The sequence below is a fragment of the Blennius ocellaris genome (assembly GCF_963422515.1).
Source record: "Blennius ocellaris genome assembly, chromosome: 4".
NCBI classification, from domain to species: Eukaryota; Metazoa; Chordata; class Actinopteri; order Blenniiformes; family Blenniidae; genus Blennius; species Blennius ocellaris.
In genome coordinates this window covers 19,701,692-19,725,686 of record NC_137653.1, presented here as the reverse complement: position 1 = coordinate 19,725,686, position 23,995 = coordinate 19,701,692, and the positions used below count along the sequence as shown (strand labels likewise).

Below are 23,995 nucleotides of genomic sequence, written 5' to 3'. Positions count from 1 at the left end.
ATGAAGTGTAATTTTAGCAAATTTTAAATTTGAACAAAAGCTCAATTTACCTCATATTTGACTCTAATTCTTGTGTTAAAGTTACGCAAAGGGGGAGAAGTTCTCGTTTTCTGTCGCTGTAGCAGCTGCTCGTGTTTATTAGCCTTGCTGATGCTGAAACATTTATTTTTCCTGCTTGTTAAATGCGATTACTATATTTTTCTGGCATACGTAATGCATTTACTTGCGGTAATTTTGCATCGGTGTTTTCTTTGGAGTCTGCCTCCCTCTTCACCGTGTCACCCTGCTCATTGACCCCTATCTTCATTTTCCTCCTCTCATCCCATCTCTCCTTCACCTCTGGCCCACAACCCACCTCCCCACATCCCTCATATCAACGCTCACCCTCTCTGGGGGAGGTGAGTCCTGAGCTGGCCCACGGCCCAGGCCCATTAGCCCCAGCTTGGCAGCCATGTGCTCATCACCAGAGATCATTACAACCAGCCAATGACACCACTCTAATGCATCATTAATGATTGATTAACGAGCTGAGCTCAGCCCAAACGGGTGCATTTGTATGGAAGAGCACCCCGTAATGGTTGTTCAAGGCTTGAATCTGTGTGTGTGTGTGTGTGTGTGTGTGTGTGTGTGTGTGTGTGTGTGTGTGTGTGTGTGTGTGTGTGTGTGTGTGTGTGTGTGTGTGTGTGTGTGTGTGTGTGTGTGTGTGTGTGTGTGTGTGTGTGTGTGTGTGTTTCTATTTGCATGCATTTCATTTCTCTTGGTTGCTCTGTGTCTGTGTTGTTCCCCAGGTTAACTGAGGGGAGTGCAGATTCCTCTCCGTGTTCAAGGAAGGGCTGAGGAGGTGACTGCAGGGTAGCGTGATGGCGGGGCGGGGGCTCGCCGCCCCTCTCCCTCTTCTTATTCTCTCTCTTGCCCTGGTGGGAGTCCTTCCTGAGGCGCAGGGATCTGGCTACCTGTCCGGATATCGTCTGAGGTCGCGCTTGCAGAGGGACCGGCATGTCCGCAACATCCGGCCCAACATCATCCTCATTCTCACCGATGACCAGGACATAGAATTGGGTAAGACCTTCACCACCACCAACACCATCATCACCACCACCCCAATAATCCCTTGCTTTCTTTTATCTGTTTGCTGTGTGACTCTGCATCTGCCTCTCTGTTCGCTTTGTCTCCGTGTCCCATGGGTATGCATATACCGTCCATGTCTATCCAACAGCATCAACAGGGGAAAGTCAACCTAATGCTGCCTCCTGGCACCATAACAACTGGCCCACTCAAAGTCATGTGCTCCCGTTGCCAACTCTTCTGTCGCTGGCATGAAATGAGGGCGGCCCATGGCTTCTATTGTCTGGTTGCCAAACCTTGGCCATCTCCCTACCCGCTTAAGTCCTTCAGTGGCGTATTGGGCTGGAGTGGCTGTATAATGGCCCCTGTGACATCCTTTGTCCTCCTGTGATCGCTAGTGAGAAGACTCCCATTGAAAAGCGGGAATTTATGGTCAAGCATCTGTTTCCCCAAACAATCACCATCAGCCTGAAAAGCTTTTTTCTATATAGGAATGGGCTACACTTGACCAAAAAGACTTATTTCCTCATTTAATTTCCAACAGTTCATTTTTCTCTTAATATTTTGTTAGACGACTCAAGCTCTGTGTTTATACCTTTCACGTTTTACCCTGTTTCCCTCAATCCCCGACTCGTATTCTTCTCCAACTACTTTATATGCCCCCGGGGGATTTCCATCACTGGCCTTTGAGGCTCCTCTCACCCTCCTTTTCCCTCACATGACCTCCCTTCTTTCTCTCCCAGGCTCAATGTTGGCCATGAACAAAACTCGGCACATCATGGAGAAGGGCGGCACGCACTTCTCAAACGCCTTCTCCACCACACCCATGTGCTGCCCGTCTCGCTCCTCCATCCTGACGGGGAAGTACGTGCACAACCACCACACGTACACCAACAACGAGAACTGCTCGTCACCCTCGTGGCAGGCCCACCATGAACCACACACCTTCGCTGTGCACCTCAACAACTCCGGCTACAGAACAGGTGAGCACTGATCGAGCACTTTCAAGATGAGGGCTTCACAGATCCACTGAGTGCTTGAATACATTAACTTATTGCTCACCTGTTCGCTCCGCAGCCTTTTTCGGGAAATATCTGAATGAGTACAACGGCTCCTATGTGCCTCCTGGCTGGAAAGAATGGGTTGCTTTGGTTAAGAACTCGCGCTTCTACAACTACACGCTCTGCAGAAATGGAGTACGGGAGAAACACAGCGGCGTCTACTCAAAGGTATTAATGCCCTCTGCTGTCTCCAAGATCTATGACGCTTACCTCTGCAGCACATTTTCCTCCACGATGCAAGTAAAAGTTAAGAAACATATTGTCAGTTTGCTTGGAGACGTGTGGACGTCTGTGCATTTTGAGCGTTTGACATTAAGTTAGCCGCATATTTACCCGACACAGTATTGAGCGCTGACCCAGCACGCCGCTGCTCTTTCACTCCTCTGACTGCCTGATGGAAAATCTTTACTTGCTCCACAGGACTACCTGACAGACATCATTACCAATGACAGCGTCAACTACTTCCGTATGTCTAAGAGGATGTACCCTCACCGTCCTGTCATGATGGTCCTGAGCCACGTCGCTCCTCATGGACCAGAGGACTCCGCCCCTCAATATAGTGCGACCTTCCCCAATGCGTCGCAGCACATGTAAGGAAATCAATAACCTTAACCCTCGAAAATGCCCTTTCAGAGCTGAAAGTTTCAGGATGTTATGCAAGAGAACAGGCAAGTCATTTCAAACTGATAAAAATAGACCGCTTTTGCCGATATGTTGTAAACTCAGTGGTGTTCCCAGGGACATAGCTGAGAAGCACAAGGGTACACTTTTACATTTTCACATTCACAGCTATTTGCACAGCTATATGAGTCATCCACACATTCACGCTTCCTTTCATTTGACCCAGAATGACACAAATTCCATAATCTCAGCTCGATCTCATCTTCCTCCGCCTGCAGTATGCTGCTGGCAACTGAGGCCTCTCCTTGCACAGCCAATATTTTGCCCCAGTTTATTTGGCTCATGTGTTCACATTAGCGTTATCACTGTAATGAGCCCAGCTGATTTGTAGCATTTTGCCAGACATAATCAAGGTGAGACATGAGGGATGGGTATTTAATACACTGGATATGAATTTCTCTCACAAATGTACCACAGACACACACACACACACACACACACACACACACACACACACACACACACACACACACACACACACACACACACACACACACACACACACACACACACACACACACACACATGCGTTTGACACTTCAGCCTTAGTCTTATTGACCCTCCCTTCTCCTGGCTGGATGTCTGGTGCTGCCAGCTAATAGTAGACCAGCTATTGGCCTCTGGAGATGCATCCGAGGCCAGTAATGAGACTGCAGTTTCTACCCTCTCCTACCCTCTACTTGCTTCATGTAATCCCTCCAGCATCATTAACCTGTGCCACACAGGCTTTATACACAGAATATTCTGGAAATCCAGCCCCAGTGTCTTTGTGCAAACTTTTAATTGCTCTTCCTCCATAAATTTGCTCTCCCTGGGGTGATGTTTCCGAGAGTACCTTCTCTGGCTATTTTTCTCACTCCATCTCCTTCTGTCCTTATCAAGCACCCAGAGAGACCTAGGCAGTAAAAGTCCAGCACTCCTCTGGTGATAAACCTTCTTCTCACCTTGGTACCTCACGGACCTATCTTCACACTACATTAGACTTGCCATTGCAGTGCGGACTAAGCTGTGAGACATTAGGAGTTCTTAAAAGTCAAATCGATGCACTTTAAACACTAAAGATACTTTCTTCTTGGAACTCATTAGCTATTTAGCAGGTTTTATTCTCAAATAATTAAAGTTCCATATGGCCTGGAGTTAAATATTGATCAAACTGTGCTCACTGTGTGCTGGCCTATTGATTGCAACACTTTGCATTATACATGGTTTATGCAACCTCCAGTTTAGCATTGCATAAACACTTTTTTGGCTACTTTGGAATTAAATGCACTGGGGACATTAGCCTGCTCCGGCACTGAATGCTGCTGTGAATGCACAATGTGAATATTCACATGTTTGGCACATCTTCATAATCTAGTTTATAAGTGTGGAATATGGAAACATTGCAGTAGAAATATATACTTGTCTTCTCTGATTTATACCAAATGTATCCATCTTCTTCAAGTTGTCATAGAAAAGTGAGGAAATGACATCTTTATCACATCGGATATGTCGACGATAAGATAGTTATTTCTATCTTTCTCCTTTTTCAGAACGCCCAGCTACAATTATGCCCCAAACCCAGACAAGCACTGGATCCTACGCTACACTGGACCCATGAAGCCTGTTCATATGCAATTCACCAACATGCTTCAGCGTCGGAGGATGCAAACTCTGCTGTCTGTGGATGACAGTGTGGAGAAGGTAGGCAGACAAGTGGACAGGCAAACATATGCTTAACCAAGGAAACACACATACGCTTTTAAACACAGATATACCCACATTTCATCTGACAGCCTCCAGGTCCTGAGAGATCTGTGCTTGTTCTGGCTGGGATTGTGTAATGTATTCACTGACACACTTGGTAAATTGTTCAATCCATTTTTCCTTGAAACTGGCACAAGAGACTTGCGCTATCGAGCATGAAGTATAACTTTTTGCCACTGTGTGGGTGTTTAATGTGGCGTATCCTGTGTAGGTCTACAACATGCTGGTGGAGACAGGTGAAGTGGACAACACCTACGTCATTTACACTTCAGACCACGGCTACCATATTGGCCAGTTTGGTCTGGTCAAAGGCAAATCAATGCCTTATGAGTTTGATATCCGCGTTCCCTTCTTTGTACGAGGACCGAATGTGGAGCAAGGAGCCATGTGAGTGACTCAGACGGATATTTTATCAGTTACATATTCAACAATCTGTCAGGCACTGCAAAGATCCACATATTTTTCATAAGAGTAGGTGGATTTTTGATATTATATAACAGGGGTTTTTAAAGTGTGGGAGGATGAGTGACTCCCCCCTCATCTAATCTTGATCCTCATCGCCCCTTTGGCACCCCACAGGGGAGGCCAGCCCTGCTCTTTGAAAACCACTGTCATATTATAAAGGAGAAATGACATGTTGCGTGCGTTGAAAGGTTTACAGAACTGTGTTTCCTTGTTTCTCTGCAGTAACACTCACATAGTGCTGAACATTGACTTGGCTCCGACTTTACTGGACATGGCCGGTGTTGATATTCCTGCTGAAATGGATGGGAAGTCTATCCTCAAGCTGCTAGACACAGACCGGCCCGTCAATAGGTGAACACACTCTGCATTCAGTATGCAAGATTGACATTTGAAATGCCAACATTAGGCAGCAACGTGTCAATAATATTCTGCCTGGATTGTCTGCTGAAGTTTCCTCTTTGTGCCTTCTGGATATAATGAAATCTTCAGGCCGGATATAAACGTATAGCACCACTTTCTTTGCAGTGGCATAGAATCATGGCATTTGAAAATGGAAAGCATGTTTGTTCTCTGCAAATATCACAGAGTGCTTTGACAGGACTTTTGATTTCTTTGTGCTCGTTTTCCAGGTTTCAACCGAGCAAAAAGGGTAAAACGTGGAGAGATTCCTTCCTGGTGGAGAGAGGGTATGTTCTATCGACTGACCTTTTGCAGGAGTTGTTCTTGCTCCAGTCATTGTCTTCTGGCATCCTCGGACTCCTTGTCTTCCAGCTGGTTGCAGTGGGAAAAAAACATGTATTTCTCTGTGCTTTCAGGAAGCCTCCACACAAGAGAGCTGATGGGAAGGAAATGGCTCAGGAGGAGAACTTCCTGCCAAAGTACCAGAGGGTGAAGGACTTGTGCCAGAAAGCAGAATATCAGACCTCCTGCCAGCAGCCAGGACAGGTACCTGACCTGCAGGAGCTAAGAAAGAGAGGTTATTAAAATTTCAGGAGAACAAAATGAAGTGGCACTCGTGCATGGTGATAATTTGCAGTGTGGTTTGCAACTGACTGAGTATAATTTGCAGTCATTGTACTCTCAGGGATCCACTTGACATCAGAGTTCTTTTTTTTTTATCCCTTTTAAAAAGAAAAGCTCTATAAAGTGTGTGTGTGTGCGTGTGAATAAAAAATAAACCCTTTTGCTCATTAAATAAAGTCAGAAAAGACTCTCACTGGAAGAACTATTACTGTTGATCTGTAATACGTCTTGCTTTTTAAGGGCTCTGCAGAGCATCATTAGAGATCTGTGTACTGTAATTTTAGCATAACCTCATTAAGTGTGGGTCAGGATTATGCTTTGCTCTCGTACGAATTATTTCCCTGCGGTTTGTTTCAGAAGTGGCAGTGTGTGGAGGACCCCACTGGCAAGCTGAGGCTGTACAAGTGCAAGGGCATGGCGAGCCTCTTTGCCCCACGTATGCAGGCTCTGATGGCCAGCAGTGCCTCCCAGCCGGCGCTCGCGTCCAACTTCGACAGCTGTAACTGCGGGGATGCGGGACTGAAAACATCCCTCCTCAAGAGGAAGAGGCTGCTCTCCAAGAAGAGTGAGTTCCTCTTGTCACTCACACGAGCTATGGTTCCGGTGGTTATTAATAGAGTCGATTTCTGCTCAGAGAGACACTTGTGCTTTACTTTGAAACGTCCTTGTGGTAGCCTACAAAGTCTCGCCAAACAGGGCCATTCATCTCAATCTAAAATAACCAGCTTTTAAACTATTCATGAGATAAGAGGGATGTATCAGTGCTGCCATCAAGTGGCGGACTAAAAGAACCGAGTGAGTCTGTCTTCATTAGGGCCTGAAGTCACAAACACAAAAGCGCCGTACACACTTCAAAATGCGAATTTGACCAAACTGCGATTGATTGATAATCATACTTTGATTTACTTCTACCTCATCATATATTCTGATCGACAGCTACAAAAGCAAGTCCTTCTTTTTCATCCTGTTCAGACTCCTCTGTCTCGTCTCACACAGAGATGAAATCCAGCAAGGCGGTGTCGAGGAAGCGATGGGCACGCTCTGTATCGTTCGAGCTGGATGGAGACCTGTACGCCGTAGACCTGGAAGATGGCTACCGGCCACTGGGGTACAGGAACAGCAGCTGGAGCCACAACCAGAAGAGAGGAAGAGGTGCTGAGGAAGACTCTGAGGAGTTCAGTGGCATGGGCGTCACGGTCAAACCCACCATCAGCAACAGGTTGACGCCATCCGCTGCTCTGAAAGTCACATACAGGTGTGTGTGTGTGTGTGTGTGTGTGTGTGTGTGTGTGTGTGTGTGTGTGTGTGTGTGTGTGTGTGTGTGTGTGTGTGTGTGTGTGTGTGTGTGGGTCTGCTTGTGTGTGAATGTTTTGCACTCCTGCCTCATCGTTTCCTGCTTCCATCAGGTGTTCCATCCTTATGAATGACACAGTGAAATGTGACGGAGGCCTCTACAAGTCCCTCCAGGCGTGGAAGGACCACAAGATGCACATTGAACACGAGGTACAGCTTTAATCTTTAATCCTTGGAGATCAAATTTTCCAATTACTCGGCATCGCATGGGGGTTTGAGTATTGACCGTGTGGCTCTGTATTCAGATTGAAACCTTGCAGACCAAAATCAAGAACCTACGAGAGGTTAAGGGTCATCTGAAAAAAGTGCGACCAGAGGAATGTCAGTGTAACACTCCCAGGTGAGAATTATTTCATGGAAGGTCGTTGCCAACTCGCATTTTCGTCAAATATAACACATTTTGTCTCTGTTTTCAGTTATCTTCTCAAGAATAAAGACTCTTTTAAAGACAGTTTCCAGCTCAGTGTTGGACGAATGCCCTCAATCAAGTGAGACGCCTCATTTATTTCCTCTGAATTCATGATTATCATTACCTCGGAGGGTCTCACTCTCTCTGTGATACGTTTTCTTTTTTCTATATCAGAATGCCATCCAAGCAGAAGGCACAGTGGCTGCAGAAGGAGCAGAAACGCAGAAAGAAACTTCGGAAATTTCTCAAGAGGCTCCAGAACAACGACACTTGCAGCATGCCTGGCCTCACCTGCTTCACCCATGACAACCATCACTGGCAGACTGCCCCCTTCTGGACAAGTGAGGAATTACGTTTGGCTGTAGAACAATTGAAAAAAAACAGTGGGACCTACTTTAATAATGATCTGAAGTGTCCGGTCTGGAGCTCAAACAACAGTCAGTATGCAATTCCAGAGGATTGTATGGTCACACTTTGGCACAGGTTCAAGAGAAGAGGAGTTTTCAAGCAGCAGAAATATTTTTCCTCCTTCTCTGGAATAGTGTCAGGACAGATGGCAGCTACTGTGTGACTAATAAACTCTCAGTGCGACCACATCTGAATAATCTATGCTCCAGCCAGTGCTAATAAATAAGTACATTCTTAATTTACTGCTGAAATGTGCGTAGATGTGCACTGCCCTACATAGAAGCAGCATATAGAGGTCCCGCCACAGAGATTTAATGCGCCACTATTCCAGCAAACTGCTGCCAGCAGTAAATAGTAACACGTTCGTTATCGAAACAGCTGGACTGCAGGATGGGGAAAGTGACAACGGTGTGTTTGAAACGAGCAATGACAAAACATTTTGTGTCACTGTCAATGTAAAAACCTCCCATAGAATGAGATTTTAATCATTTGAGACACTCACGTGCACCTAATCTGCTTTTAACCAGTTCGATTTAATGCCAATATCATTTGTATGGTATTGCACCTCCCCTAATTTCTGTAATGTCGCCGTAACTTGCAATCCTGATGTGCAATTAAAAAGTGTAAAATGTTGCGTAATTGACAAAAGAATCTTGGTTTGTTGGTCAGTTTGCACATTGCACCCAACATTGTCACTGAATACAGGCACCATATAAATAACTGAATCTGAAACAGGCAGAGGCACCCCTGCTGTGTGCGGCGCCGTATTTCTGACGGGAGTTAGATATCGCTTTGGAACATTTCTTTTTATGTCCAGCTCCATTTTCCAGACTCGATATGGTGAAAACAATATTTTGAAACTGTCTCATTAAAATCACTTGTTTTCCAACACTCACCCCCCCCCCCCTCCCTTCCTCACCCACTCCCCTCTTCCATCCCTCTGCCTCAGTGGGGCCATTCTGCGCCTGCACCAGTGCCAACAACAACACGTACTGGTGCCTCCGAACCATCAATGACACACACAACTTCCTGTTCTGTGAATTTGCAACCGGCTTCCTGGAGTATTTTGACATCAACACTGACCCGTACCAGGTACTGCGTTTATAGGGTTCGGACCGATTATTGCAGACAATAACTATCGAATGATCCCACGACATGATTCGTGGTTCATTCCTGAGCGCGGAGGGTGAAGCTTTCCAGATATTTTCCAAAGTTGACAAAGCCCTCACTGACTTGTTGCCCTCATTGTTCCTACAGCTGATAAACGGTGTCAGCACTCTTGACCGCAACACTCTGAACTCGTTGCATCAACAGCTCATGGATTTAAGAGGCTGCAAGGGACACAAGCAGTGCAACCCAGAGAAGGGTGAGTAGAAAGTCTGCAAGGCAAAAAATGATTGATTACAGTGTCCGCACTCATTTCTAACTGAGATTAATGTTCCCTCCACTTCCTTTCAGGAGGCAAAGAGCGAAACTACTTCAGTGAATACAGGTATTTCTTCCTCTTACCAGCTCTCAGCTGATTACTTTTACAAACACTGCAGATGGAATTGTAGTTACACGACGAGCTCGGGGAGGTTTCTGCCTCCCTGGTGAGTCCTTGGTTATGTTTCTGCTCATTGTGAGGCATCCGGGGAGTTGAGGAAATAAAGTACAGTAATGCTGTTCTGAAATTGAACCCTTTGAAAGCTGTCACGGTTCCTTAGCGTTGTAACCAAAGCCTTTTTAGCATGCAGAAGCCAAAGCCAGAGACGGGCTAAACTGCAAGCCTGCTTTTCAGCTTCTGCTGTTCCCTTTTGTACTGAAGCCTAATTGCTTGTCTCTGCTGTGTGTGTGTGTGTGTGTGTGTGTGTGTGTGTGTGTGTGTGTGTGTGTGTGTGTGTGTGTGTGTGTGTGTGTGTGTGTGTGTGTGTGTGTGTGTGTGTGTGTGTGCACACATGCACGTATGTGCTCCTTGTGTGTGTGTATGTGTCCCGTGTGTGTGTGTGTTCTGTGTGTGTATATACCTGTTTGTTCGTCTTCATGCACGTGCATTCGCCCTGCACGTGTTTACGTGCTGTGCATGCTTCAGGCCAGTTCATCGTCGAAAGAGGCCAAAAGTGAAGAAGCCCTCCTCCAAATCGCTGTGAGTTTATCATAACCCATCTGCTCCTCTGTAGTCAGCCAAGCTCTTCTCCTGTCTCCAACCACATCCTTTTTTTTCTTTCTTTTTTTTCTTGAGCTCGGTCAGATGACCCAGCAGCATGCTTTCCTATTTACTTTAGCTCAGCGCTCTACTTACAGTTACTCTCAACTTACCTGCATTGCGAAGCTCAGCCATGTTCTCCATCATTCACACCCTCTCGAGTCAAATTCAGTGAAGCAATGCAGATGTGACGTCCCATTACGTCGTGGTCTCAGTCCCGTTTCTTGTCATTGCTTACTTTCCCTCGCAGTGTTGCTAGGAACAGGCCACAACTGGAGCCGCGGTTGCCAGTGAAATGCCTCGCGCCGCACACTTAATTGACGTTACCTTTTTCCTCCCCCCTGCAGAGGGCAGATTTGGGAAGGGTGGGTAGGTTAACCACCCGGATTCCACAACCGACCACTTCAGCCTCCTCCAGCACAGGAAGAGTGGGACACGCTGGCAAAAACCCCAGGACCTTGACGAATGCTTCGATGGACTGCAATCTGAGACACAACTCTTTCTCTCATCTGGGTTTTATATTTTGAGAGAGGTGCTCCTCTTAACGCTCACCCAAGTGAATGAGATCTTGAATCTGGGAAGAAGCTTAAAGATCATCTGCTTCGGAAAAAAAATAAAGTTTCATTTCTTTATACATCTTCTGTTATCCACAGCTGTCGGGATTGGTCCTGCCGGCGGGCTCGTTTGTTGTGCACAAGCCTTTCAGTGTAGCAGCAATTGCTTGTAGATAATATACAGTATATCAGCTTTAATCAGCTTTTCTTTCATGTCCCGTGGAACTGAGTGGAACCGTGACGGCTCACATGCCAACTCCGGTGCTACACCGGGACGTCATGCCCCCCCCCCCCCCCCCCCCCCCCCCCCCCCCATGACGTCTCTGTGGCACCCGCTGGTTAACGTAACAATTAGCACAGGGAGAAACAACAAGACGCTCTGTCTCCGCACATGTAAGTAACGTGGACTTTACAACGACCAACCGTATGAGACTTTTCGCCACGATCTTTTTTGTATTATAGTTGATCTTAAACACTGATGAATGTCCTTCATGAAGCGTCGTCTTCCTCACACAGCCGTGACACGTGAGCTGGCCAGAGTTTGCCTGCAACCATCCGAAAGCCACACACAGACCTTGGTGTGTTTTTTGACCTCGAGCAGCCCCGCGCCGGCCACTGTCTCACCGCGAAGCAATCCTCCCCGACATCTCATCCGAGAGAAGTCCGTCTCCTCCGAATGCCATTTTACTCCTTTGTATTGTCATCACCACGCTGTAGAGGTATCCCAGTTGTTCGTTCAGCTTGCTATACATGGTGCTACAGGATAACAATACAGAAGTAAGATCTTGCTGTACAGTACAGTATGTATTTGAATGTATGTTGTGCAATTAATATAAATGTTTACAATATTTTTTATAATACTGAAGAGGCAGACCTCATTGTATGATATGAGTTGACGTCAATGAACTTATAGGAAGAGAATTAGCTTGAGACGTTTCATTGCTCGCTATTTGTATTGTTTGTCCTTTCCTGATTTACATGGGAAAAGCACTTAATGAAGGGTTCACTGTGAAGAGATGCGCCATGTACATTAATGAATTTAGCTTACTCTGTGCCAGAGGAAAAACACAATAGTGTAATACTTATCGGTGTGAAGTTTAGCTATCTGAATTTGTTAGCTTTTTTTTTGTTGGTTTTTTTTTTTTTTTTAGCCAATGTTTCCATAGACCTGAGTGCTCATAGTAACTGTGAATAAAGTGTTGTTTGACCATAAACGTGCCCTGAGTCCTGCACTGAACTCGCGTGGTGGTGTTGGTTCCTTGTCCAGCAGGTGTCTCTGTCTCCCAATGTGACTCTGCAGACCTATGCGTCCACGTTTAATACCACTTTATCCAACTCAGCCTGAAAAATTATACACTTTAAAACTTGTTTAATTGCCTCAGTTTAAGTGTAGATGTCCCAAACACTCGGGATGACTATTCAGCTATAGCCATCTCACCTTGTATTATTCCAACAGTCTGCAGGTAAATACTGTCTACTGCGCTATCATACAATTATATATATATAAAAATAATACATTTTGAAAAACTAAAAACGTCTTTGAAAATAGAAATGTTGTAAATGCCCAACAAATGTAATTTGAGATATAAATAGCTGTCACTGGAAATCTGGAAACTAAATGAAAAGATGAATTGAAAAGACACAGGAAGTCAACAAGTTGAAATGTCCCTCTCATACATGTAGAGACATGTCAGAACTGCGTCTCTCCACCGTTAAAGCCAGTTTAGCCGAAACAATGGCAATGCTTAAAAACTTCAGTCTGGTCCTTGAGGTACTCAGCTCTCTGGGACCAAACTAACACAATACAACATCCACAAATAAGGAAATCACACCTTAATTGCTGAAAAACTGAATTTTTAGAATGTTGACAATAAAATTTTAATTATTCAAAAATATTTTAGGCCGCTGAATTGAGACTTTCTTTTTACATTTCATTGACAATCACCAGTTCTATGATGATGTAAATTTAGCCAAATGGCCTGAGAAGTTCATTTAAATTACAAATAGCTCTTAGTAACTGCTGTGGAAAATACAGTACTGACAATGCATAAGGCAAAGGAAGTTTGTTAAAATAGTACCATTCAGACACCAGGAAATGCACTGTGTTTTATAATGTACAAAACAAAAAACACAAATACATTCAAACAAAGCAAATATGATAGTGAGGAAGAAATGTATGAAAAGCAGACAAGATAAGGTAAATGCTTTAATAAAATACAGGGAATTAAAAAAAATCAATAATATATTAGAAAGCCTGAGCAAATAAGACTTTAAGAACTGATTTAAAAGAAGTGTGTGTCAGCGGCTCCCAGACGTTCAGGAAGTTTGTTCTGCAGGAATTTAAAAAAAGAAGCTGTTTCACCTTGTTTGCATGTTCTACATTGTACAAATACGTTTGACAAATGTGTTATAGATGAGTCATATTTCAAAGTAAATCCTTGAAACACAGGCAGCCAGTGTGATGAAGAATAAATGAGACATAGGGAATTAAGAAAGTAGACAGTATGCAAACAATGTTTTAATTTAATGTGCCACCCGTTCATGTCAAGACATGATTGGACATATCCTCCGTCCATCTTCCGTACCACTTTATCCAACTTAAGGTCACAGCTTACGAGGTGAAGGCAGCATAACTGAGGACAGGGCAAACACAGGGGGTATAGACCATCACACACATTAACATTCACCGATCAAACTCAAATGCATGTTTTTGGACTGTGGGAGGACATTGGAAAAACATGCATCTGGTGGAAGAACATGCAAACTCAAATTGGGGACAGTCTCAACAGAGGCCAGAGTACAAAATCCTCCCAGTGGTGCAATAGGTTTGTGACCCAGGCTCCGTGGATCCCTGCAGCTCTTTAAGTGAACTGCAACTGGACAGAGTCCTGAAAAAGAATTGTGTGAAATAAAAGTATATCTTATCACTTCTCTTCTCTTATTATATTATATTATATTAACTAACTTCTCCTAAAGCTTTTGCATTATGCATGTTTTTAAAAACTCACCCTGACAGCTTGACTTGCTGGCGACTTTCCTTGCAACAAGGAAGCCAGCATTAAATTTGTAAAATAATAATTAGGCAGTCAGATTAGAGAGGCGGATTTTAACCCTAACCCTTTTTTCGGGAGACGTGTATATAATGTTGGACCAACCTGTTGTTATAATCATTATTGTTTGTCTTTATTTTTATTATGCATTCACTTATAATTATTAAGATTGCTTTCTATTGTTATGGCAAGTTCAAATATTTGTGTACAAGATAGGTACTTTTTTTTTCTTTTGTATTTTTTCTTTTTATATACTCATTTAATAAATATATTTCACCTTTCAGTACTATGGCATACAACACATGGGCCTTAAGATAAGATAAGATAAGATAAGATCGCCTTTATTAATCTCACAGTGGAGAAATGTACTTGTTCCATACAGCTCTTGAGGACACATGAGGAAAGGAGAGGAATGCAAACTGTTAGTAGAAAGGGCAAGGAAAGTGCACACAATTAGTGGAATAGAGGTATCTTATATACAATTTTTACAAATTAAAGTGACTTAGATAAAGTGTCCTAGGTGCAGGGTTGTTGCACATACTGTCACTGTTACTACACAGTCCTGTTGTACAGTCTGACAGCAGTGGGGATGAAGGACTTGCGGTAGCGCTCCGTCCTGCACTGAGGGTGTCTCAGTCTGCCACTGAGAGAGCTCCTCAGCTCCTCTACAGTCCCGTGCAGTGGGTGGGTGGTGTTGTCCATGATGGAGGTGGCCTTAGCGACCACCCTCCTGTCGCTTACCTCCTTCACAGAGTCCAGGGGGCAGCCCAGGACGGAGCTGGCCCTCCTGACCAGCTTGTCCAGTCGGTTCTTGTCCCGCTCTGTGCTGCCCGGGGCCCAGCACACGGCAGCGTAGTGGAGAGCAGAGGCTACCACAGAGTCATAAAAAGTCCTGAGCAGAGGCCTGCTCACTCCGAAGGACCTCAGTCTCCTCAGAAGGTGGAGGCGACTTTGGCCCTTCTTGTACAGGGCGTCGGTGTTGTGTGACCAGTCCAGTTTATTGTTGAGGTGAACACCCAGGTACTTGAAACTGTCCACCTCCTCAATGTCCTCCCCCTGGATGTTCACCGGTGTGTGTGGAAGTCTCTTCCTCCTGAAGTCGATCACCATCTCCTTCGTCTTACTGGTGTTCAAGCACAAGTGGTTGTGCTCACACCAGTCCACAAAGTCCATGATGACTGACCGGTACTCCAGTTCGTTCCCCTCAGACACCCGGCCCACGATGGCGGAGTCATCGGAGAACTTCTGCAGATGACAGCTGTCCGTGTTGTGGGTGAAGTCCGACGTGTAGATAGTGAAGAGGAACGGTGAGAGGACGGTGCCCTGAGGGGCCCCTGTGCTGCAGACTACCACCTCAGACTCACAGCTGCGCAGCCGTACATACTGTGGTCGGTCTGTGAGGTAGTCGATGGTCCATGCAGTGAGATGTTCATCCACTCCCACGTCCTCCAGCTTCCCTCGCAGCAGCGCCGGCCTGATGGTGTTGAAAGCGCTGGAGAAATCAAAGAACATGACCCTCACAGCGCTCGGGCTCCCGCCGGGCTCCAGGTGGGTGAGCGCCCGCTGCTGCAGGTAGATGACGGCGTCCTCTACTCCGATGTTAGGCCTGTAGGCAAACTGCAGCGGGTCCAGGGTGGAGCTCACCACAGTGCGGAGGTGGGTGAGGACGAGCCGCTCCATGTTCTTCATCAGGTGGGAGGTCAGGGCGACTGGTCTGTAGTGGGCCGGTTCCCTGGCGTGGGCTGTTTTAGGAACCGGGATCACACAGGAGGTCTTCCACAGGACTGGGACCTTCTCCAGGCTGAGGCTCAGGTTGTAGATGCGGCTGAGGACCTCGAAGAGCTGGTCTGCACAGGTCCTCAGCAGCCTGGGACTGATGCCATCTGGTCCTGCAGCTTTCCTCTACTTCAGTCGCCTCAGCTCTCTCCTCACCTGGTCCGGTGTGATGGAGAGGGGGGAGTCAGGGGGGGACGGGGGTAGACTGCTGGGGGTAGGGCAGGTGATTGAGGAAGTCCGTATGGTGGGGGCTGGAGACGTGGGTGCGGGGGGGCAGGAGGCAGGTGAAGGTGGTCGGGGGAGGGGGCCAGTGTCCACTGAGCTGGAGACGTGTGAAGAGATGGGAGCAGGACGGGGGGCAGAAGGAGCGGGGGGAGAATCAAAACGGTTGAAATATTGGTTGAATTCGTCCGCCCGGCGCTGGTCTCCATCAGCTGTCCCTCTGGCACTCCGTCCAAATCCGGAGATGTTCTCTAGACCCCTCCACACGTCACGCGCGTTGCCCTGTGCCAGTTTCTGCTCCAGCTTATGCCCATAGTCCTTCTTGGCCTTCCTGATCCTCCACTGGAGCTCGTGTTGGACTCTCCTCTGCTCCTCTCTGTCCCCTGAGTTGAAAGCCCTTTTCTTCTGGTTCAGGAGGGCTTTAAGCTCAGGGGTCACCCAGGAGTGGTTGTTGGAGAAATTCCGGACCTTCCGGGTCGGCACGGTGTTCTCCACACAGAAGTTAATGTAGTCCGTGACACAGTGGGTTAGGACATCGATGTCGTCCCCGTGAGAGTCACAAATCATGTCCCAGTCTGTGGTCTGAAAACAGTCTTTAAGCCTCTCACTGGCCTCTTCACTCCACACTGTCACAGTCCTCTTCTGCGCTGGCTGTCTCCTCACCTTGGGTGTGTACACCGGTCTCAGGTGAACCAGGTTGTGGTCTGAGCGCCCGAGCGGGGGGAGGGGAGCAGACGTGTAGGCGTCCTTCACATTCGCATACATTAAGTCCAAAGTCCTATTGTCTCTTGTGCGGCACTTCACGTACTGTGTGAAAGTAGGTAGAGTGGCTGAGAGAGGGGCTTATGTTTGACACCCCTGAAAAAGTACAAAAATATCACACTATGTACATTTTTATAAAGATAAAAATCCACCAACAAATGAATTGAAACCGAAAATATTAAATTTTTATCAAAACGATGCAACATATATGTTCACTATTGTGTGTGTGTGTATGTGTGTGCGTGCGTGTGTGTTTGTGTGTTGACCCCCCCACCCCGACCTATGACTCACGTGCAGGGGGCGGAGCCTCCGTCTCGGATTCACCCCCGGAGGACCGTCCCGTCCTCACACTCACTACTCGGGACGGCTCCGCGGAAACCAAAAACCTTCAGTCACAACAAACTTGAGATACTTTCCTCGTCTGTTTACGCTCCGATTACAATGTGAAGAAGAATGTCCGGGACAAGGTGAGTTCCCTCTTGCCTCTCGTGACCAAGTTTAAAGCGGTTAAAGTTGAAGCGGCGCTCGCGCTCATCCCGCCTGCTTTGTATGGAGGCAGCACGCTGCTCGCGCACCGCTCCTGCTCTCCTCAGGAGCTGCTCTTAAATAGGGAAAGTGTGTAAAAACAAGTGTGTGACTGCTGAAGAGATTTTTGATAAATATTTATTTTTATATTTATATACATACATGAAATGTTTATAAACTTAAGTTCGTGTTTTTACTCATATGTTTTGCTTGTTTGCGCTGTTTGCGCAGTGGTTTTGATAAACGTTTGGCAGTTTACCATGTGTGGTGTCCTGAAGCGGCTACAATTTGGCAGTTGGAAATGAAAGTATTTTCTTTCTTCTTCTTTTTTTTTTTTTTTTAAATCTTTCACCGGCAGCCCTTTTCCTCCTTGTTTTCTTTTAAGCCGTCCACAAATTGTGTGAACTAAGTGGACCTTTTGCTGTGGTTTGGAGACCACGAACTTCAACTGAAGGCAAATGTTCCACAGTCCATTTGTTGAGCCCACTTTTTTTTTTTTTACTAGTGACTCTTTTTGCTTTTAGATCTCCACATGCTGGATTTCTCTACCATCTGCTGTGATGTGGAGGAGGAAACTTCATGCAGTTTGCTTTGCTTTTTTTTTTAATTTACCCATTTGTCTATTTAAAGGTACTGAGATGCAATTTGAATGGTCTGAATTTGAAGTACGTGTTTCAAACTCGATTGGTTTGATGTGGGGAAAAATCCAACTCCTGGTTGAACTCTCATTGTCTCCTCTGGCAGATGTCTTTTTTTTTCTATAGCCTGGAGCTGTTAAGTTTGCCATGGCATGCTCGCCCGTGTTTTTGGGCGCAGCACTTTTCAGCAGGTCCCAGCCCAGGAGACACTGTGTTTTCCACTGTCTATCTGCTGCCCCACACTGTAAATCCACCACTTTATCACAGCGCCATTATCTGACCGGACAAAGGGGGGTCCGGGACGGTGGAGGACAATGATCCACTGGGAGAGACTTCCGTTTGCGAACTTGTCAGTTTGAGGAGCGGCGATTACAATGGGATGTTGTCTTCCTGTTTACACGTTGAGCAGACGACGAATGACCAAAGGGGTACAAGCAAAAAAACCACGCATAACCACCTTCTGACCAGATGAATCAAAATAGGGACTTTTGACAAAGACGGGCCAGGATGTCCGTCCTACGGGATATGACAATGGACAAGTTTGTTTGTGTGTAGAGAGGAAGGGATCTTGAGCCTTGTTACAAGTTGTGACGTGTTATTATGTTTTGTTTTGTTTTTAGATGGTTTCAAACTACTTCTTGCCTCTACTGTAATCCCGGTCACACCCCTGGAGAGCAACACTTTTCTCTTCACTTTTTTTTTTTCTTCCACGGTGACTCAGTAATAAGGTTAAGGTGATTTGCACAAATGTATTTACGTATCTGTGCTGCTCCACCTGCTGACAGCGTGAACCTGCTCACTGTGCGGATTAAGCAATGCTTTAACTTCACTGCCCACGATGTGCCGGACCTTTATCCCCAGAGTGCTGATCGTCGCTCGGTAGCATTACAGGGGATAATAGCTCTTATCTGTCAGATAGATTGCTATGATGAATGAAACTTCTGCGTTTATATGTTGCTGAGAAAAACAAGTGAAACCACAAAATGATGCTGTCAAAGGAGGAATGTAACATCAAAACATGCAGACTGTGACAGTGTTGTGTCTGTAAATATGTGGAGAGCAGCCTCGTGCCACCTCAAACGAAGGTGTCGTGGTATTAGGAAAGTGTCAATCTGTTCCTACACGTTGCTCCCCGGCGACGGCCTCCTAAATAATAATCCAGTCCTTCCTCCAGGCCCACGCGGGCCCGCCGTTAACATCTTCACCAGGCCACTCTGCAAATCTAATCCTAGAGAGGCTCCCGCCTGCGCCTTCACTTCCTCCTGAGGACAATCTGGACGTTGCTTTCCTGTGCGGCTCCTCGGCCGGCTGCTGAACCAACCACCCCTCCCTCCTCCCCCCCTCCCTCAGTCAAACTGTAACTCTGCTCCCGGATTAGATTCTGGCCTCGTTTGTCATGTCAGCAGGGGGACGATTCGGGGGAGGGGCTCGTGTTTAAAATGAAGTCGCAAACTGTTACTGGTGTTGGTGCCAGCAGGTCACGTCTTAATGGAAAGTGTTGTTTTGATGGGAGTTGGGCGCCTTTGGGCACCGTTTAAAAGTCACTCTTTAGGAGCGTACAGAAATGGCCTTGTATAGAATTGTGTTTTCTTGATGCGGTCTTAATATTTTACACTATTAAATGCAATCGCGTCCTACATTTGACTTGTTTTAACAAAGTGATCCATTGTTTCTGATCTGACAGCTGGTGTCCTGCACAGACAGGCCAGCCAGTGTGTGGTAAACACTCCGATCCCATCCTCGGCCTCTGCTGCACATGTTCACCCACGTCGAGAGTCCTATTTGGCCTGAATACCCCCCCCCCCCCCCATATTCCTCAGTTCATTAAAGGGGTGGATTTTGTATTAGGAAGGATGAAGACTCCTGCAGTAGGATCCTTTATGACAGTGGAGCTGAGAGGACTCGAAGACTGACACTAACTATTCGGTGGAGTTTCCGGGCGAGACTGTAGTTTCCCAGAGTTTGTTCTGAAAGCTGCAGCATTCGTGGGAAAAGGCAGCAAGATGGCGGAACGAGACAATACTCTCCATAGAGAAATTACAGAGCATGGCTTCTTTGCATTTAGTGTGTAGGGGGGATTGCAGAGAAGGGTATCTGAAGTAACGCTCAACTGCCAACACAGAAATGTTTTCCTGGAAGCGGCGCTGAGGGTAGCCACTTTTATCTCGCAATCTCATGAAAAATCGGTTGGTTGCAGTGGGGGTGAAACGTTTGGCCGCCACGAGGAGCAAATTCACCCGTGCCGTGTGAAATTGCTGTTTGGATGGCGGCATGGGAAAGACTGGCGTTGCTGAAGGTGGCTGGGCGACCTCGTGAGATCCGGTCTAATCCAGAGCCAAAGGGAAGGGGAAACTGTGTCTAGTTCTGGATTAGGGCAGCTGTTGAAGGAGGTCACCCCGAGACCTCCTCTGCATGTCCCAAGCCCCTCCCCAATATGGCTCCAATTGGCTGCCCCCCCCCCCCCCCCCCCCCCCCCCACCACCACCACCATCCACCCCCTGTGTGGAGGCAACACAGAGAGTTCTCGTTGAATGAAGTTTGCCTGTTGATCAGACAATAGTCCACATTGTTCCTTCCTATCACAGGCTGCTTCAGAATGGAGTGCTTCAAAAAGCTTTGTGATGCACATGACTGTGAGCCACCACAGGCCATTCTTGTCAACTAGGTACCCTTTAATTCTTTGTATACAGAATGCAAAAGTTATAGATAAGAAGAACAATGGCGTCTTGCAGAAATAGAATTAAATAACATTCATGCTCCGTGTATTTCGCCAGCAGTCAGATTTGTTTCTAGTGGTGCTAAAAGAAAAGCTTAGAAAAGAGATGTTGTCACTACAAAACGGTTTAAAACAGAACCCCTGTTCATTGTATTTTGTATAGACTGGGTCTATACGACACAGGCCAAACCAGACCATCTGGTTTCTGAGGTTTTCGGTGCGTCATTGCAGTGAGTCAGAATTGTCAGTCATGCTTTTGTCAGAGGTTGCAAGGGCAAAATGAACGAGTCCACACATTAACTCACCTGCAGTATGTGAGTGATCATCTAGTCTTGAAAGCTCTGTGGATTTAATGGGTTGAACGTATTTACTTTTTTATTCCCGTATCAGGCCGCAGGTTTCATTACTTCGGAATTGGAGCAATGTCTTTTTTTCCCCGAGTGCACATGAGGGCATTGCACGGTGCCTCTTGGAAGTGAAGCAGGTAACAGGTTGTGTGCTAACCCCCACCCCCCCTGTGTTTGCCCTGATCCTCCCATACTAGGTCTGCTCACTGTTTGGTCTTAGCATGCTTTACCTCTCTTCCACTTGCATGGCAAGCTGCCACCTCGGCTACCCGGACCCGCTCCTTGGCTCAAGAGCCCGGCTCTGCTATGCCTCACATGTCCCTGCCGTGAAAGACGACCCCTCCACACACCCCCCCCCCCCCCTCCATTCTGGTTTGCCAGTGTCAGCACACGAAGAGTGGGGACTGACACTGACAACTGCAGCTGAAGTTTAGAGTAAGGAGGTTCGAAGTAGGCTGGAGAGGAGTCGACCTCCATGAGGCCCTTCCGCCATTAATGTGGTTCATTTTGACAATGCTGGGTGGAGGATTTCTTTGGCGTATGTAAACTGTTTGCGGTCGTAGGCGAGGGTTTCTAAGAGGCTCCGCGTTACCTGCCCATGCCACAGGCATCTGCTTTGTTTAAAGAAACTTTACTTTGGGGATTGATGAGCACCAGCTGTCCGAAAGCTGTTTTATTTTTTTATTTTTTTCAAGAAAGAGGCTCAGTGTTGTCAAAAAGGCCAAAACTAAACAGAACATGACATGTGTTTTCTTATTTATCTTGTATTCTTGTCAACACATTCTGACAAATCGGCATGCTTTTTGAAAGTCTTTTTTATTGGCATTCATTCAGTGTTTCATCAGTCAGCCAAAGTGTCTGGCCTTGTTGGTGTTTCCGCACCTTTTTGATCATTTCAGTCGTGTAACCTACAGAGCAAGTATGCAAATAAATCGGTGGAGGTTCAAATGAGACGGTCGGTATGCATCCCTGTGGGCCGTGCTTTGCAAAACACATCACTATGAAAGTCGGAGAACAAGATAAGTAAACGGCATCCTAACCCCCGAGCATTAACTTTTATGAGGGCTGCTGAAGGGATGAATGCCTCCACCAAGTCCATTACTCTGCAATGGAGTCAGTGGGCCTCTGCCAGCTTGTTTGTTGTTGAATTATATGCTGCACACACACACACACATGCACACAATTGTGCCGTGAGTTTCACTGACCCCCCAACTCTGGTGACACTGCAGGAACGAGAGGTGTTAAACACAAAGGCCAAAGAATGTGAGAACGACAGGTGCAGGACTGCTTTTTTTTTTTTTTTTTTTTGCTGTCATCTGAAACATGTTCACCCTTCCCCTCTCCCACTGATTGTTCTAGATGCCTGGGCGAGAGCGTAGGAGCACAGCCACAAAGCACCTCCCCTCAGCTCAACGTTTTAATAAAAGCCTTTACAACAGGAACTAAAGCAATAAGCAAAAAGAAAAAAAAAAGCCTTGAATGTAGGGAGAAAGTTACAGGGATGCCACTACTATTATTGTGATGTTTGGAAGTTTACTTTGACGGGGTGAGAGCGCCTCACTCCACTGAACAGGGTTGTGGCCGCGGCACTCGGCGTGCCAGGTTTACAGTTACTCTGTTCGTTAGTTACTGCTACTGGAACTGCTGCCAAGCACTCTGTAGTCAGTCCGTGTCCCTGCTCTTGTTTTACAATATTTAGATAAGCGGGTTGCCTAGCAGCAGCGCTGAATAGACTTTGTACATGGTTTATGCATTACCAAACAGTAGTCTGCTTTTGGTGGATCACTCCCTGTATTATAGACTCGGGTACAGGTCCCTGCATGTCTTCGCAAAGCAAATTACTGGCGGTTTCCCACTTGTTGCTTCATAGTTAATGGTTTGAATCTGTGCAGCGTGCAGGTCATTTTTCTAATTTTTCTGGAATCCCTCCTTTCCTCAGGCTGATGGCTTATTTTTCGCGCCAGTATCTGAGGAGAAGGGATGTTTTATGTCTGTAAATAGGAAGTCGGAGCTCCTGTAAATATACCAGCAATGTTGAACCTTGGCACTTGCCGCTGCGCCTGGTGGTCGGAGCGCTAAGGTTTCTGAACTGAATGGCAGGCCCTGTGCGAGAACTCCGCCCGCCTTCGTCCTCAAGGGACGGTCACAGGGCAACAGCTCAGAATAGTCTGTTGTTGGAGAGGTTGGTGGGTTACTTTACAAGAGGGGGGAGAACGTGTCGATGTGGAGCTTAACGAGTTCGCTGGTTCTGTATTTGATCTCACCTTCACGAATGAATGAGTTCAGCGATACTCACATTTGGATCAATTTCTGAAGGTGTCCTATCTGTCCCATCAGCAATGCCACGATGGCGGTGAGGCTTGAAGCTGCATTTCAGCAGCTACAACGTTATCTGATGAAATGCTGCTAGCGTTTCGACAAAACTTCTTTGACCCAGAGCAAACAGTAAATTTTTTTTTTTTCCTTCTAAGTGTGGTTTATCTTATGGATGAAATCAAACAATCACAGTGGTATTTCAGTTTTTTTTTTTGTTTGAAATCCAAAGCCGGACAATGACACGAGGCCGCTTGATGCCCTATTTTCCAGTGATCGCATTGTCCACTTCTCTTGTGTTTACCGCTGCTGGGAAAAGTGCCATTTACACTTTGTCGTCGGCTCTGAACAATGGGGCAGATTCCATGAGCTGGATTTTGTTGTTTCTCTCACTCCGGGAAACCACTCTGAGGGCAAGTTATTTTGGGAGCCGTCTGTAAATTGTGGATGAGCGATGCAGCATTTGTCTTTAAGAAAACCTTTGACACGTTGTGACTGGGGGGAGGGGGGGAGGGGGGGGGGTGATGGTTGAGAAGGAAGGTGTGTTTATCTGCCAGCTTTTGTTTGCGTCCACGTTGGCCTCCTGGCCTTGGCGGTGGGATCTGTTTGCACACTTCTTTTTTTTTTTTTCTTCCAGAATTTGACAAGCTTTATATTTAGTCGCTGCAAAGCAACCATAGGCTTGAGAAGTGTCTC

At 46.4% G+C, this 23,995-nt stretch overlaps 2 protein-coding genes across 10 annotated transcripts in view; both read left to right on the top strand.

Annotated features, from left to right (window-relative positions):
• Window positions 1-12,151, top strand: part of LOC308129793 (extracellular sulfatase Sulf-2-like) — a 34,489-nt gene extending 22,338 nt beyond the window's left edge. The window contains exons 3-23 of one of the 8 annotated variants that reach the window (XR_013936611.1): window positions 789-1,059; window positions 1,809-2,048; window positions 2,143-2,294; window positions 2,547-2,716; window positions 4,340-4,490; window positions 4,765-4,940; window positions 5,241-5,369; window positions 5,648-5,704; window positions 5,834-5,963; window positions 6,399-6,606; window positions 7,014-7,296; window positions 7,448-7,544; window positions 7,640-7,734; window positions 7,811-7,882; window positions 7,978-8,144; window positions 9,161-9,303; window positions 9,469-9,577; window positions 9,670-9,703; window positions 10,283-10,336; window positions 10,744-11,343; window positions 11,467-12,151. Coding sequence is in view for 5 of the 8 variants with exons in the window: in XM_080495872.1 (XP_080351998.1) it covers window positions 861-1,059; window positions 1,809-2,048; window positions 2,143-2,294; window positions 2,547-2,716; window positions 4,340-4,490; window positions 4,765-4,940; window positions 5,241-5,369; window positions 5,648-5,704; window positions 5,834-5,963; window positions 6,399-6,606; window positions 7,014-7,296; window positions 7,448-7,544; window positions 7,640-7,734; window positions 7,811-7,882; window positions 7,978-8,144; window positions 9,161-9,303; window positions 9,469-9,577; window positions 9,670-9,703; window positions 10,283-10,336; window positions 10,744-10,774 (2,697 nt within the window). In the remaining 3 variants the exon portion in view is untranslated. Of the gene's footprint in view, window positions 1-788; window positions 1,060-1,808; window positions 2,049-2,142; window positions 2,295-2,546; window positions 2,717-4,339; window positions 4,491-4,764; window positions 4,941-5,240; window positions 5,370-5,647; window positions 5,705-5,833; window positions 5,995-6,398; window positions 6,607-7,013; window positions 7,297-7,447; window positions 7,545-7,639; window positions 7,735-7,810; window positions 7,883-7,977; window positions 8,145-9,160; window positions 9,304-9,468; window positions 9,578-9,669; window positions 9,704-10,282; window positions 10,337-10,743 lie in introns of those variants that run through there. The other 7 variants (XM_080495876.1, XM_080495873.1, XM_080495874.1 and 4 more) reach the window with 7 other exon arrangements.
• A 4,941-nt stretch (window positions 12,152-17,092) lies between these two features.
• The window catches only part of arhgap46a (Rho GTPase activating protein 46a), a 32,238-nt gene continuing 25,335 nt past the window's right edge, over window positions 17,093-23,995 (top strand). For both annotated transcript variants that reach the window (XM_080494811.1, XM_080494809.1), the window contains exon 1: window positions 17,093-17,227. In XM_080494811.1, the coding sequence (XP_080350937.1) occupies window positions 17,214-17,227 (14 nt within the window). In that variant the 5' untranslated portion in view covers window positions 17,093-17,213. The remainder of the gene's footprint in view (window positions 17,228-23,995) is intronic.